Below are 15611 nucleotides of genomic sequence, written 5' to 3' on the forward strand. Positions count from 1 at the left end.
ATACGAGATCATACTCGTAGCTAAGCATTCGATCTCGGCGGTGCTTATAGCAACCGACTTATGCTTCCTGCTTATCCACGATATCGAAGCAAAATCCAAAGAGAACCAGCACTGCGAAGTGCTCACCTGCCCACTCAGCATTCGAATAATCATGCAGTTTCATATTTCCGGCAGTGTATCTCAATCCATGAGAGATTGTGCCCTGAAGATATCTCAGAAGATTCTTGGCACCAATCCAGTGAGGCTCAACTAGATATGAGCTCATCATGCTAACTGCAAAACATATGTCCAGACGGAAGTTCACCAAGAACATCAACGCGAATGAGTTTATGAAACTCAGAGGCATTTCCCAAATCTGGTCCGACATCACTACCATATAACTTCTGAAAGTTAAGATCCTCGAGGTAGTCACGGGCTTGCAGTTCACCTTTCCACATCCGGAATCCAACTCCCTCTTACTTCTGCAAATGAGAGGGTCTGCACCTGTCAGAAATAGGTTGTCCTTATAAGGTGTTGGTATGAGAGATCTATCATCCACAACCTTCAAACAATGGTTTGGATCGGCTTCACTCTTAGTGAATCTCAGCTTCATCTGACAGCTATCAATCCTCTCATACTATGCCCGAAGTGTTTTGCTTCAAGCCATAGAGGGCTTTCTTTCACCTGTATACATGAGATTCTCGATCATGAATCTCAAACCCCTCGAGTTGTTCCAAACCTATAGACCTGCTACATGAGGGGAATGGTCCCCTTGTAATATTTTCCTTCAGTACATCTCAGACATGTACATTCATGCTCTTTTTGAATTCAGGCATCCCGACCACCATCTGACTCATAGACCTCTGGTGCTATGTGTCAATGGACATGGTCCCCAGTGGACTTTCTGCAACTTGATACAACCCTGAACTCAAAAACATTTTTGAAAATGCGTACCTTTTCATAGATGAGCGCCACCTGGTAACCTTTGACTTCCATTGCCGAAATGGACACCAGGTTCTTCTTGCGATTAGGTACATGAAAGAGATTCTGTAAATGAATCGAGTTACCCTCATTCAATTGAGGGGTAACATTCCCTACACCCTTTCCGGGATAGGTGGCATCGGTTCCAAGTATAATCCCACGATTGTTTCCATCTCTACCAAATTAGAGAGTGCACCCATCTATCCGATGAAGTGCCTTGAAGCACTACAATCAGGGCCAATACAAGATAATTCTTCTTTATCTTATCAGAAACAACATTTGATTCTTCATACCTGGGGTCCCTTGCTTTCTTTGAAGAGTCGACCATTTCCTTGATGACCTGCATTACCCGTCATTCCTTTGATCATTGAAGATGTCCCTGGAATGATTGTTATCTTCATCAAGAGATGTGTCTCTGCCATTCGGACACTCCTTCGCATGATGGCCGAACTTATTGCAACCAAGGCATCCGCCTTTCCTTCCACCCTTAGATCCAAACTTCCCAATGAAGTGATCTTTAGGTAGGCCATCAGAAACTTCCGTTGCACCATTCTGATAATATACTCTGCTTCGACTTCACCCTTGGTGAATTTGAAGAGGGATGAGGAATCCACGGATCCTTTTGTCCTTTCCCAACTGTCTTCGGTGATTGCTCTTTCACTCTTGCTTGGGCATTGTCTTCACCTCAGCTCTAATACCATGTTAATTTTAGGTATGTTCTATGCTAGAGCAATTTATTTAAATTTTCACAGTTAGCTCAATATCTTTTCCATCACATCAGCATTAAAGTAAACTACAGATAGAACATAAACATAAATCACAGAAGACAAGCAAAGACAAGAGGACACAAAATGTGGCGCTAGCCAGGGACAAACCCCAATGTGGGGAACCCTTGATCAATTCTTCTTTTATGTTCTTCAAAGTTCAACAGAGAAAGAGAGAGAGATAGTACATTTACAATAGAAGTCAACATTTTGACTTTTGATATCTGCATGAGATCAGTTGAACACAGATTGCTTCAACTGATTCTCCAAGGTGACTACTTCACCTATCGTAGTGTTGCATTTCGTCCATTAGCTGCACCTTACCGTGTAGCACCATGTTATACCATCACAGTGTTGGATCTTGATGACTGAGCTGCTCTCATCCGCTCTCATCATCATGCAGCTCATTATTTATCATCCCCACTGTGCTACATCTTACATCATCATGCTGTTCCATTCATCATCATTCACCACTGCTTTGATGAGAGGATTATACACCATGACTGTTCCTATAGGCTGAGAGGATCTTTGTGCCTTGAGATCATAACTGCACCTTACTGTACTGTAAGATTATGATCCTTGTCTCTTACCTTTGATGAGACTGACACTCTTTGCAAAGGTGATCACTATTTCTTTCATCACTGCATATCTAATACTTCAAGTCACTGCTGTACAAGATGTATGTCACCGAGATCTATATACCGAGATCTTCTTCATCCAACCGAAACCGAGATCATTGATCTACAAAATCAACGTTTATAGCTGTTGTGATCATAGCACATCAAGACTGCTGCAAGTATGCCGAGGGTTTATCATATCATGTAGACTTACTGAATTAGCATAGATCTACATTACTGTAATGATGCTACCAACGTGATCTTTATTGACTTAACAAGCCGAGGATGATTCATTCACTGTGTCCTTATCCAAAGTTATTTATGCCTCATCTATCCGAGATAGATGTGCCCAGATCACATACATCCTTCTCTGCTTTCTTCATCCGAGGATATTAGAACACAGGTATGCTGAGTCTGCGGCTCCTTCATGTATGATCTGTGACTACCTCACTTGACAACAATTATGACTGCAGCTTCTTCCATGCTTGACTACGGCTCTTCCATATGACAACGGATTAGGGTAGCAAATTAGGGCATCATGTTGACTGTGTATGAATGTCTTCATGAATTGCGTGTAAGGAGTCTCTCTGCCCTGCGTATAAATGTCTTCAAGAACAGCATATAAGGTCTCCATGTACAGTGTATAAGGTCTCCTCATGAACAGTATAAGTAATTGACTGTGTTGGATCAGCTAGGGCATCATCTGCGGTTAGGGCTTCATGCTTGACCAACGTATGCTCTTTTGTGTCTCTCCTTTACCAAAAACCCAAAGACGTGGAGAGGAGGAGATCACATGAAGAGGATGTGTCCAAATGACTTCAAGTCCTCTTCTATTTATACTAAAACGTAGATGATGAATAGACATGTCTATTGGGCTTCTGAGCCTACATAAGATGCTGGCCGACTTGACAATTTGTCTTATAACACAAATAAATTCATAACTCCATGAATACTTGATAGAATCGGATGATCTTTAGATCAATCCTACACCTCTCGATGAGAGGGATCCAATAAAAATATCAGCAGCCATAAATTAGATGACCCACATGGAGTTTGGCCCTAGTTGCCAATTTTAACAAAAACCTTGGTCGATTGGGAGCTTATTGGAGGAGAAAAACGACTCAAAAACCCTGGTGGATTGAGAGCTGAGGAGGAGAGGATCAATTTTCTCTGGGAAACCGGTATGGGCACCAAATTTATGTGTTTTGTTTTGGTTTTTTTTTGTTTTTGGTTGGGTTTTGGATAACCGGTAGTTTGTTTCAAATTTCATTGTCTCTTCAAGTTCATAACTTCATACTTTGCTTCAACTTTCAAATTTCATTTTTTTTCTTATGTTTATTTAAAATTTTATTTGTAATTTTGTTGTAGATGCATGGTGGAGAATGTATGGTGTCAGGGTACCCCTTCTGCAAAAGCTTGCCATTCGAATCCTCAGCGAAACATGTAGCTCCTCAGGATGCGAGCGCAACTGGAGTGTATTTGAAAAAATACACAACAAGAAGCGCAACAGGTTAAACTTAAAACTTAAAATATTGCAAATTTCCAAATAATTTTTTGAATTCATTAAACAATATTTTTTATAATTATTATTTCATGATCTTTGTACAGGTTGGAGTCCCTGCGACTTAATGACATGGTCTACGTCTACTACAATCTTTGATTGTGAGTGAGGCAACTTGAGAGGATGCCTGATATGGAGGCCAACTCATTGGATGGGATTGACACCACTGCTGCATGGAGGGTTGAGGCCGAGAGGCCTCTCATAGAATCTGTCGATGATTGGTTAGAGCAGGAGGTAGTGGAAGGCGTAGAGGGGGAGGAGGACGAGGAGGAGGAGGAACAGGGGGAGGAGGTGACACCACCTATCCTGGCTACCCCTGCCACCAGTAGAGGATGTGGTCTACCTCCTATAGCTCCTAGTTCTTCAGCTTCTAGAGCACAGCAGAGTCCACTGCCAACTCCACCGGCATCTACATCTAGAGGGAAAGGGAAAGTTACTGCATTTTCTCGCAAGAGGAGCAGAGGAAATCAGTAGTATTAGTCTATTAGACTTCAGTTATTCGGTTCACTTCATTGTATATGACATTATGACTCATGATATGAGATACATTATTATATTTTTTGTTGATATTTTGAAGTTGAGTTGGGACTCAGGAGTGAAGACTTACTATTCAGGACATGATTCATTGTTATGTGTGATTTAGCACTAGAAATGATATTACACATCTTATATATTAGTTCTTTTATCATATTTATGTGTCAATGTATTTATTTTATGTTGTAAATGCTTTAGATATTAAAAAAATTGAAAAAAAATAAATATTTTTATATTTTACAATTATTTCCCGATTTTTACGATTTTTTCCAATTTTTTCCCGATTTTTTCCCTTGCCGATAATATCCCGATAATGATAACTGCACATTGCTTCAAATAACTCCAATTATTAAGTATTTTAAATTGCTTGAAATGGGTTAACTGTCCGTCCTCCACACACCATATTTAAGTAGGAAACTTAAAATATTCCATTCTTTGAGATTGAAAATTGATGAATTACAAAACTAATCCCTCATCATGTAAACCATTAAATGGGGCAGTTTTTCATACCTCGTATTCTTATTAAGTTATTACAAAGGCCCTGCCTGTGGAGAGTCGAGACAAAGGACAAACAGTCATGTAGCTATTTATTTTATTTGGAAGGGAGACCACTGAAGCATCTAAAATTCTGCAGTTTCTTGTGTTCGCGGCCGTTAGCTAGTTATCAGCGTGTTATCCGTTTCTTTGACAATCCAATTTTTAGGTTTCCTTGTACGTAGAGAATTTAATTATTAGGTATTCTTGTGCACAAACTGGCCATTTTCTATCTGGAAGGAATTAGGTGGCCTCAACCATATTATGTTTAAAATTGGCCAATTTAGGAGTCAAACTGGTGAGCTGCTCTGCGACTGAGCTACATGCCCTTTTCATAAATTGCACCTTTACCGGTTTGCCGTTAAGGTTGGTTTGCTACCGCCAACCCTGCGCCCCCGTGAACCCTCTCAAGCAACAATTTACTTCGGCCCCACCCACTGCCAATCAATATCAATGCTTGACACTTGGCTCTGATAACATGTCACCCAGAACCTGCCCCAGGCGAGTGGGCTGCTTTACGACAAAGCTACATGCCCACTTTTCATGACAGGCACCCTTACCGGTGTAATATGAAGGTGTGGATTGCTATATCCAAAATATTACATCTATCTGTTTCCAGTGTCTATGCCCTAGTTCACCATATCTATCAGGTATTCGTTATTGCAACTGCCTGGTTATTTTCTGCAAATGTCAACTTTCACAATCTTCGACAATTTGGCCATGACGTTTAGCATATGATAACTATCTGTCGGTATCACACACGAGAAAGACCAATCCATGTAAAATTCATACTAGACCTCACAGATTCAATAACAAAGGGTCTCTATACAGCTATAAGCATTCCAATTGAACTGAAACCTACATTATTCTAACTGCAAATCAAAAAACACTTACAGAATACTTGTAATCTTCCAGAATTCTATGCAGAAATTATAAGAAAGAGACTATAGAGGAAAACATGCCAGACGCCATTGACATCACTTAGCAATCAAACGCATACGATATGATGATAAACCAATAAATTCAGTGAACCACTGATTTTGCTCAGAAAGCTAAATTAATACTCGAGATAAAATTGAAGGGCTGAGTGAAGTTACAGGCTAAATTCACTCTGGATGCTCCATGGATGATCACAGCCAATACATACTCGGAGATGTGGAAGAATAGCAGAGCTATTAACATCTGGCCTAACTGTCGTGCAGCAACTGGACCCAATAATGCCATGGGACTTGTGTGGAAGATTCTGTAATCCAAATGGGAAAACTGTTCGAAAAGTTTGCTATAGAAATCAGACATCCTTTGCAATGGAATGATCATTGGTAGTTGCCGAGATAAAGGGACCTGTGTAAATATAGCTGTCTACGTAACGAAAGCACTTTTAGTTAGTGTGCAAAGATATGCTCAACCCTCCACTTCGATTCGAATCGTCTCCCGTAAGGCAGGGGAAGTTTTTATTTTCCTGAAGAGCATTTCATTGGAATTAGTTTTATTTTCATGAAGAGTATTTCAAGGTATCATGGTAATGTCGTAATAATAAGGGACGAATATCCGGATTTATTTTTTTTTCAATTTATGAAAGGGAAAGGTGTACTAAGTATATTTCTTTAACGATTAAACATATTCAGGGTGTTCACTTTATAATAAATTAATTACTAATTATCTTTTATCATCATTCATACGTATTTACTTTAGAAGAAATTTCGGTGTAAATCACATTCAAAAAATTATTATTGATCGTTTCGAACCAACCAGTGTGATTCATCGTCAGGAAATCTTTTTTATTTTGATTTATATTTTATAAAGGAAAAAGGATTTATATTCCAAAAAATTGTACTTCTAAATAGCATATGTAATATAAATATATGTTTTTTTTTCAAAAATAAAAATATTTTTTTAAAAAAATAGATTTCACAAAAAAAACATTTTTAATATTGTTGTTTTTCTTTTACTTAATCACCTTACACCTTTTTACAAAGGATGTATAACTAGTATCTATAAATTAACTTTTAAAAATTTGTGATCCAACAAAAGTTCTTAGCCCTTGTTTATGTCTAAACTCTCTAATTCATAAGTTCTTCTTTGTATCTAACAAAATACCCATAGTTACCAAAGTGTTTGTAGGAGTATTGTTTGAAAGGTGTTTATTCTCTTGATTCTCTATAGGAGGGGCAACTCCTCGCATAAATTTTTTTTTACTAAGAGCTTCATCCTTTTATAGTTTTTTAAGTCTTTGGTAAATCTTTCTAGTTGTCATCTATTTAATTGTACTTTTGTTGCTTAAGCTATTGCTAATTGTTTGTCTTTGGCTTGGATCCTTTCTTTCTTAAAGGATGGGTTGACCTTGTGACAATTATCCTAAAGTTGACTTGTTTATTGACAATTCTAGCACCATAAAATTGTATTCTCAAAATCCAAAATCTAAGTCCACTTGTAATTTTCTCATTTGGGAATCATTTTATCGAGGAACATTTACCAAGATCTACCGCAACATACATATAAGCACATGTGGCTAAACCTATTTTATGTTAATAAGATTATGATTATTAATATGGGCTCCCCATTAGCACAGGGATTGCAATCAATGTTGGATAGCAAGTAGTTTTTAGTATATGAAATTTTTATTATTCCAAATGCAATTCTAAGATGTCACCAGTTTTCCATATCCAAGTTTTGTTTTAATGGACATGTAGCAATAACATAAGAAAGGCAACCAAGCATACTGCCCCACAATCAATTAGCCTTTATGTTGGTATGGGGATTATTATCTAAATGGACACCTTCATTGGCATAGGATCATGGTATATTGGTGCTTATGTGTTACCATATTGGAGAAATCTTCACATTCAATGGCAATTAGCAAGTAGCTTTCAATACAAAAGATTTTTATAGTCATAGAACAATTGCAAGAACTATTTATTTGCATATTCGAGTTTTTCTAACTTTAGTACACTTGCTAAAGTGGGAAAGAGACGTACAAAAGGCTTAAATTAGGGATGACAAGGGTTTCATAAAGGCCTTCTTGAAGTTGTTGGGTGAGGGAACAACTTAAAAAAGGTCAAAGGTTGGAGTCAAGTTGTGCCCAAGATTAGATCATCAAAAAGGTATCTTCAAGGAAAATTCTAAGTTTATTGTATCACGAGAAGTAAGGTGCACTCTACATGCCAAATTGAAGAGATAAATTAAAAGGGAGATAAATAAGGGATTTTAATAAAATAAAACAAAAAAGTGGTTGGTGTATGAAATTGAAGTGAACAAAAAAAATGTCATTTATTATTTGTCATAACTCAAACAAACAAATAAATAAACTAGCATAAATCTATCTCAATCCTAAAAAAAACCAATAAGAAGATTGCATCTAGTTGTTTAAATCCCTCTCATTAATTAATAAATACAGGGTCAAGATGTATATATGTTGGTTACAAACTTCATTCTCAAGAAAGTAAGTTCTAACTTAGCATATGGAAAGATACTTAAAATGTATTAAGGATGCATCAATATATTTTCAAAAAAATTGTTACTTCATGTTAAAAGGTAAGCAAAGCAAGTTGTGGATGATCATCTTAACCATTGAAGAGGAATCCATAACCCAAACAAATTGATCAACTAATGACCTCAGCGTAAACCTTGAGGAGAAAGGTGATTAGAAATTGTAAATCATATCTTTACTATCCAAAAAATATTATGTAGATTATGAGGTCATGCAAGCACTTGATATCCATGAGAGGATCATAAGTATATCATCTAGTAAGGTGATGGGGATTTGTAGGATGGATATCTCATTCAACTCCCACAAACTTGCCTATGGAGATCTATAACTTCCTCCTCTCCCTGATCTATTACTTTATTGGGATGGAGCATTGGGTCATGAAAACTTTCAAAGCGAGGAAAGCAAAGAAGATTAGAAACTAATAACTATTTGGAACTTTTATGGTTCTATAGAGATGTTTAGGACATCGAAGTTAGGTGTGGGAAGTAGTATGAGTGGAATCTCACATGCTTTTCACCCTCTTGGAACTATGTGAAGGGAATGATTACTTCTAAGTAGGGAAGAAAGGAATGGGAAAATACCAATTGAGAATCCCAAGCATTGCCACCCCCTTAGGGATATCTATTCAATCGCCTTTGTTTTGAATGTAATTACTTGTAGGATGGGGGAATTTGTTTTAAATAAAAGGAACCTTGGATTGGGGGGTCTTTTAGAGCACTATGATGAGGAAATGGAAAAGTTGTACATAATGTTCAAAGCCCTTGATTTGACAATTGCAAATTGCAAGTTTCAAAGGAAATATGAACATTATTGATGGGATTGTGAGTTTTATAGAAGGAAAAATTAGTGTGACCCTAAATGAGATAATCTATAACACAATGCACACCAAAGATAAAGGGATGAAAACTCTCATATGACTATTCCAAACCTATGAAGTCATTGGCATTACCATGAATACTTCTTTGTGTGCACATTTTGGTATCAATTTTCAATATTTAATTTATAGTTTCTCTTTACCATGTTAGTAGCAAAATGTAGCATGATGATTGGATTTTTTTGTCGAAGTTATATTTTAGCTTCCAAATAAGAGTTGAATGATCATATCTAATGATTTCCAAAACCATAATGTATTGTGTAGCCCCCTTCAGGCCCAATTGATATAAACTTGTTTCTCTAGCAAAATCGATGTGTTAACGCACTTTCATGGCTCAAACATGAGATAAAAACCTCAAAAGCATGTTTGTGTTCAAACGAATCGAATATTTTTATTATAGGTAAAAAGACCCCAAATCTTAAGAGACATGTTGATGAATTGATGAAAGCAATCGCTTTGATTTATCATCTAAAATGGATGGTTATATATATTTCCTTCCTTTGTGTTGTACGAGGTGGAAAAATAGAACTATGGTCATGTTAGTCCCATTTTAGGTTGATCCAGATTTGGTGTTTTATGGCCACAATACTCTTAGAGCTTGTTTTCTCCATTAAATGGATGTTTTCCCCCATAACTTTATAATCATAGACCCTAGCAACTTGACATTGTTCTACTTGTCAAGAGCTTTTCAAAGGTCCAAGTATTATTGATGTTGATGGCTCAGACAAGTGATTTTGCATGGGCTAGGTGTCAAGCATGCTTAAGATGTCATATTACCTCTTTAAGTTCTTGCTCATGAGTAAGTGACTATAATTTATTTCCTAGGTTTAACTTAGGAAAAGTAATTTAATTAATTTATTAATTAATGTTGATTATTGAGCTAGTATATAAGGATAAATAATTAATTATTGAAGTGATCTAGATATTATCTTGATTGTTGATCTTAAGTGAGGCTTAGGATCAAATCCTAGCCATCCATCACTTAGCAGATCTAGGGTTTAAGATCTAGCTCAATGATAAATTATAAAAGAAGCCTAAGGGAGAAGTGAAGACACACATTATTCTTGGGAGAGCGATTTGCTCAAGTTTATGAGAGACTCAAAGACTGAAGAGAGGTGAAAAGTGTGTAGCTATAATCACAAGTTTGTAGGTTGAGCACATAAGAGGATGTTGAGAGTTATGAAGCCAAGTTCTAGTAGGTAGGTCGCAACTTTGGGGAGGTCGTGAGGGTTTATGCCAGATTTGGGAAGAGGCCCAGTGGCTATATGTCGACATAAATTGTGAAAAACAACAAGCACGAGTGCAATCCGTATTTTTGAGGGGGGCAAGTTGCTAGGTTCCATCGTTGTATTTTCTATGTTTTCTTTGTGGATCAATTTCTTTGTTAAATGAGGCCCTAATTTTCCTAAGCAATAGAAAGTGAAGGAGCATTTGTGGTTACTTCGTGTAACGATGGCAGAATCGGTTACATGAAGTAACCACGCTCAATTGCAACATGATGGTAAGATCACTGCGCTACGTGACAACAGAGATAAGGGATCTGCATAGGTATGATGGGTTGACAGCGGTGAATGAATTCCTGAACAAATTTGAGAGCGAAGTGCCGGAACAGCAGCGTTTTAATGCTCTGAAATGGGCATTGTGCACTATGCCTGCAAGGTGGTGGGGTACGCATCAGAAAAGCTTTGAGGATTGGCACGGATGTAGAAGGATGATGCGCCTACGATTTGGGAAACCACAGATGCGACTAGCAGACAAGTATGACGGACGGGATGATCCACGTACACACCTCGCGAAATGGACCAAGGCCTACGGGGAAGAGCCACAGCCTGAATGGGTGCATTTGTTTTGTCATACCTTGGATGTCCTACCCATGAATTGGTATACTGAGATAGAGCTCCGCCATGGTACGAGTGAATGGGATATTTTGCGCGAGGGATTTCTATTAACTTTCACGTTTGAAGATCGTTGGTGGGATACTGTTGATGATGCACTACAAGCAGTAAAAGAAACTACCTTCAAAATACCCCAAGAGCCAATAGAAGTGCTTCAACCCGAATGGGCGACACAGCTAGGTTGCGCGCTAGAGTGTTACAATGTAAATGTTGAGGAGGATGATGAGGACCCATGAAATATTAACATTCCAAAAACGGAAGGCTATCGTGAGGTTTGAGGACCATTGATTGAGGACCCCGACATCACCGCGTCGCTAAAAACAAAGTAGGTAAACATTGGGACGAAGGCGGAACCGAAGTATGCCACACTCGGAGACTATTGGGATGATGCCACAGTAGATAAGGTCGCAGAGTTACTTCGCGAATATCAAGACTTATTCCCGACCAAAATTACAGACTTAAAAGGGATCATTGGTGACTTAGGAATGATGAGGATCACCCTAAAACCCGACGCGAAGCCGGTCAAGCAGAGGCCTTACTGCTTGAATCCTAAGTACAAGGAAAAGGTTTGTGTAGAATTAGACAAAATGCTCGCTGCAGGAATTATTGAGCCAGTGGAAGAATCTGACTGGGTGAGTCCTATGGTAGTACAGGAGAAAAAGTAGAAGGGCGAAATAAGAATATGCGTGGACCTCAGGAAGCTAAATGATGCCTATGTACACGATCCATTCCCGACACCATTCACAGATGAGGTGTTGGAAAATGTTGGCGAACAAGAAGCATACTCATTCATGGATGGGTTCTCGGGGTATCACCAGATCAAGATCACGCTGGAAGATAGGAGCAAAACAACCTTCGCAACAGAATGGGGATGCTTTCAATACACCGTCATGCCATTTGGATTGAAGAACATGCCAGCCATCTTTTCATGCATCATTGTTGCCGCGTTCAAAGAATACATCCACAAGTTCCTGGAGGTCTATCTGGATGATTGGATGGTCTTTGGATTGGTTAAGCACCACGTAGCAAGCTTACGCTTGATGTTAGATACTTGCTGATGACACCAGATTGCGCTGAACCTTAAGAAGTGCACATTTCTGGTTCCCTTTGGGAACCTGTTGGGACATGTGGTCTACAAACAAGGGCTAATGGTTGACCCTGCGAAGATTGTCGTTATTCTAAATTTGGAAGCACCACAAAGTGTTAAACAACTGCGCGCTACCTTGGGACATACAGGGTACTATAGGAAGTTCATCAAAAGCTATGCCCAAATAATAGCGCCGATGGAAAAGCTATTGAAAAAGGATGTTACATTTTGCTGGAATGACAATTGCATGAAGAGCTTGGATGTCTTAAAGGGGAAATTGACCTCCGCTCAAAGCCTGGTCTTCCCAAAATGGGATGTGGAGTTTCATGTACATGTTGGTGTGTTGTGTATTGCGCTGGGAGCAGTACTCACACAGGAGGGCGTGGAGGGCGTGGATCACCCTATCGCGTTTGCAAGTCAAATATTGTCTAAAGCTAAGAAGAACTATTCCACCACCGAGCGCGAGGGGTTGGCAATGGTGTATGTGCTCCAAAAATATCGACATTATTTGTTTGGAGGACATTTCAAGATGTATACTGACCATTCCGCGCTGAAATACCTAGTCAATAAGCCTGTGTTGGGGGGCGAATATGCAAGTCCCTGTTATTGTTCCAGGAATATGATTTCGAGGTCGTAGTCAAGCTAGGAAACCTGAACGCAGGACCGGATCATTTATCGCGCATTGAGACGGGCGAGGAACCTACTAATCTGGAGGAAGGATTACCTGATGCACAACACTTCGCGGTGCGTGTCGCGGACAGGAACTTTGAAGACATAATCCATTTTCTGACAACAAGGACTATGCTAAAGGAATATTTCGTCCAACAGAAGAAGGAATTGGTGGTACGCACGGCGATTTTTCTGTCATCGCGGGGCACCTATACAAAATGGGAAATGATGAGATATTGCGAAGATACGTACCTAAATTTGAAAGAAGTCAGATCCTTGTAGAAGCACATGGGGGCGCTGCAGGAGGACACTATGCAGGACGAGCAACTACACAAAAGATTCTCCGCGCAGGGTTGTGGTGGCCAACCCTGCACCAGGATTCGAAAGCACACTGTAAGGCCTGCGATATATGTCAAAGGACTGGAAAACCATCACGGAGGGACGAGATGCCATTAAATCCACAAATGACACTACAACCGTTCGAGAAATGGGCAATCGACTTTGTGGGACCAATCAAACCTCAGGGAAAGACGGGTGCGCGCTACATCATCACCGCAACAGAGTATCTGACATGATGGGCGGAAGTGCAATCGGTCAAAGACTGCACGGCTGCTATGGCTGCGAAGTTTTTGTTCGAAAACGTATTAACCCGCTTTGGTTGTCTGAAAATCTTAATGAGTGATCGCGGAACACATTTCCTGAACGAAACTATCAGCGCGCTCACAGAAGAATTCCAGGTGTATCATCAGAAAAGTACACTGTACCACCCACAAGCCAATGGGACTATAGAAGCTTTCAACAAAATACTGGAAACCACACTGACCAAAGTGTGCAACGCGCAGCGAAACGATTGGGACCTGCGCGTACCTGCCGTACTATGGGCTTACAGGACAACATGAAAAAAGCTGACAGGCCAGACACCCTTCCGGTTAGTTTATGGCATGGAAGCTGTCATGCCGATGGAATATATCGTCCCTAGTCTGCGAATAACAGCGCTCACAAGAATGACGGACCGCGAAGCTCTGGAGGAACGACTCGCACAAATGGAAGAACTTGAGGAAGAACGGTTTTTGGCTGGATTTCATCAGCAGGTGCAAAAGCAGTGTGAAAAAGCCTAGCACGATCGCCATATCAAGTTGCGCACATTCAAGGTATATGAATTAGTGTTGTTGTATGACAGTAAGTTTGAAAAATTTCCGGGGAAATTCAAAATACATTGGCTAGGACCATATGTGGTTAAGGAAGTCACAGACGGAGGCGCGGTCCAGCTCGTCAAATTAAATGGAGAACCCTTCCCAGGCAAAGTGAACGACAGCCACTTGAAGCCTTACACAGGTGGGCTGGCTATCTGACTAGCCGACAACAGTACAGTCTTCATGCTTCAGACATCTGGACAAGGGTGCGGGACTATAAATACATATCAATATGGTTGTATGGGAACAATTCAGTTACAGAGGTCTCCGAGGAACGGATGCAGCAGGTTCAACAAGCAGCAGCTTAGTGCGCTGCAGACATCAAGACTGTTTGGGACCAGCTGGAGGGACTCCGTGCCAAGATCGCCGCGCTGACAGAGTGACTCAAGGGTGAGTCACGATGTTTGTGTTGGGGGCCTGTTAGGCATGGAATCCCACCCACAACATGTTTTGGGGCTCAAAGCCCAAGTTTTGAGTAATATTGTTGTAAAAACTCCTCGAATTGCGAGCACATAGCGCAAATTGTATGTTAGAGTCATAGGGCTATCCGCCCTAAGTTTTGAATGTAGTGTCAGCCTACCCATGGTCCACGGACCATGGGATTGTATAAATAGAGTGAGGCTTTAAGTTGTAAAGTAACACAATGGATTGATAGAATACGATAGCAAAGCATAGAGCAAGAGTCTAAGTGTCTTGGGTCGTAGTAGTAGGAAGAGGCTCTACAGCCTAACACAATGGATTGATAGAATACGATAGTGAAGCATAGAGCAAGAGTCTAAGTGTCTTAGGTCGTAGTAGTAGGAAGAGGCTCTGCAGTTGAGTGCGCAGGGTAGGGTTGAGTCTGTAACAGAAGGAAGAAAATAATAAAGAGAAGTTTTATCTGAATCATGTGTATCTGTTATGAGTTATTACATGTTTGATATTACTTGCAATTACACTGTTTATTTACTGCGCGCACTTATATGAGTTGTGAAGTATAACTAAAAGTGTATAAATAAGTTCTAATAGCAGGCTGTGAGTAAGGACTTGGGTAATAACACGGTTCAGTTCCCGAGTAGGGCTGCGCAAAGGCAGCATCTCAGGCTGCGAGGTACGGGAAAGCGCGCGTATAGCGACGTGCGCACAAGGTCGAACCGCTGACCACTTCAAACCATCAGACATATCCAAGGTGCGGAAACCTGGTTCTAACACCCTCCCCTACTACTTCGAGTGAGACCTCAGTCCGCGCTCCGCGGACTGTTGCTGAAAGGGCCAGTAGTACTGGGATTTGTTTGGCTAAATCATCTTTGAACCTGGGTTAGGCCCCAACAAACCAATGTTGTAGTAGAGTAGCTCTCTTAGAGTAGATTTTCTCTTCTTCCATCAAAGAATCAAGCTTCTTCTAACTCTATAGAAGTCTAGATTGGAGCCCCTTAGGTCTCTCGCCGAACGAACAA

The 15611-nt window shown here is 40.0% G+C and overlaps 1 protein-coding gene across 1 annotated transcript in view; it reads right to left on the reverse strand.

Annotated features, from left to right (window-relative positions):
- Positions 1-6455, reverse strand: part of LOC149243707 (protein-S-isoprenylcysteine O-methyltransferase B-like) — a 125518-nt gene extending 119063 nt beyond the window's left edge. Inside the window, exon 1 of the mRNA XM_089367847.1 lies at positions 6068-6455. Coding sequence (XP_089223973.1) covers positions 6068-6287 — 220 coding nt within the window. The 5' untranslated portion in view covers positions 6288-6455. The remainder of the gene's footprint in view (positions 1-6067) is intronic.
- Positions 6456-15611: the final 9156 nt, after the last annotated feature.

The sequence above is a fragment of the Pinus tabuliformis genome, chromosome 8 (genome assembly GCF_031772625.1).
Source record: "Pinus tabuliformis cultivar Carrire ecotype Pingquan chromosome 8, CPIR1, whole genome shotgun sequence".
NCBI lineage: Eukaryota > Viridiplantae > Streptophyta > Pinopsida > Pinales > Pinaceae > Pinus > Pinus tabuliformis.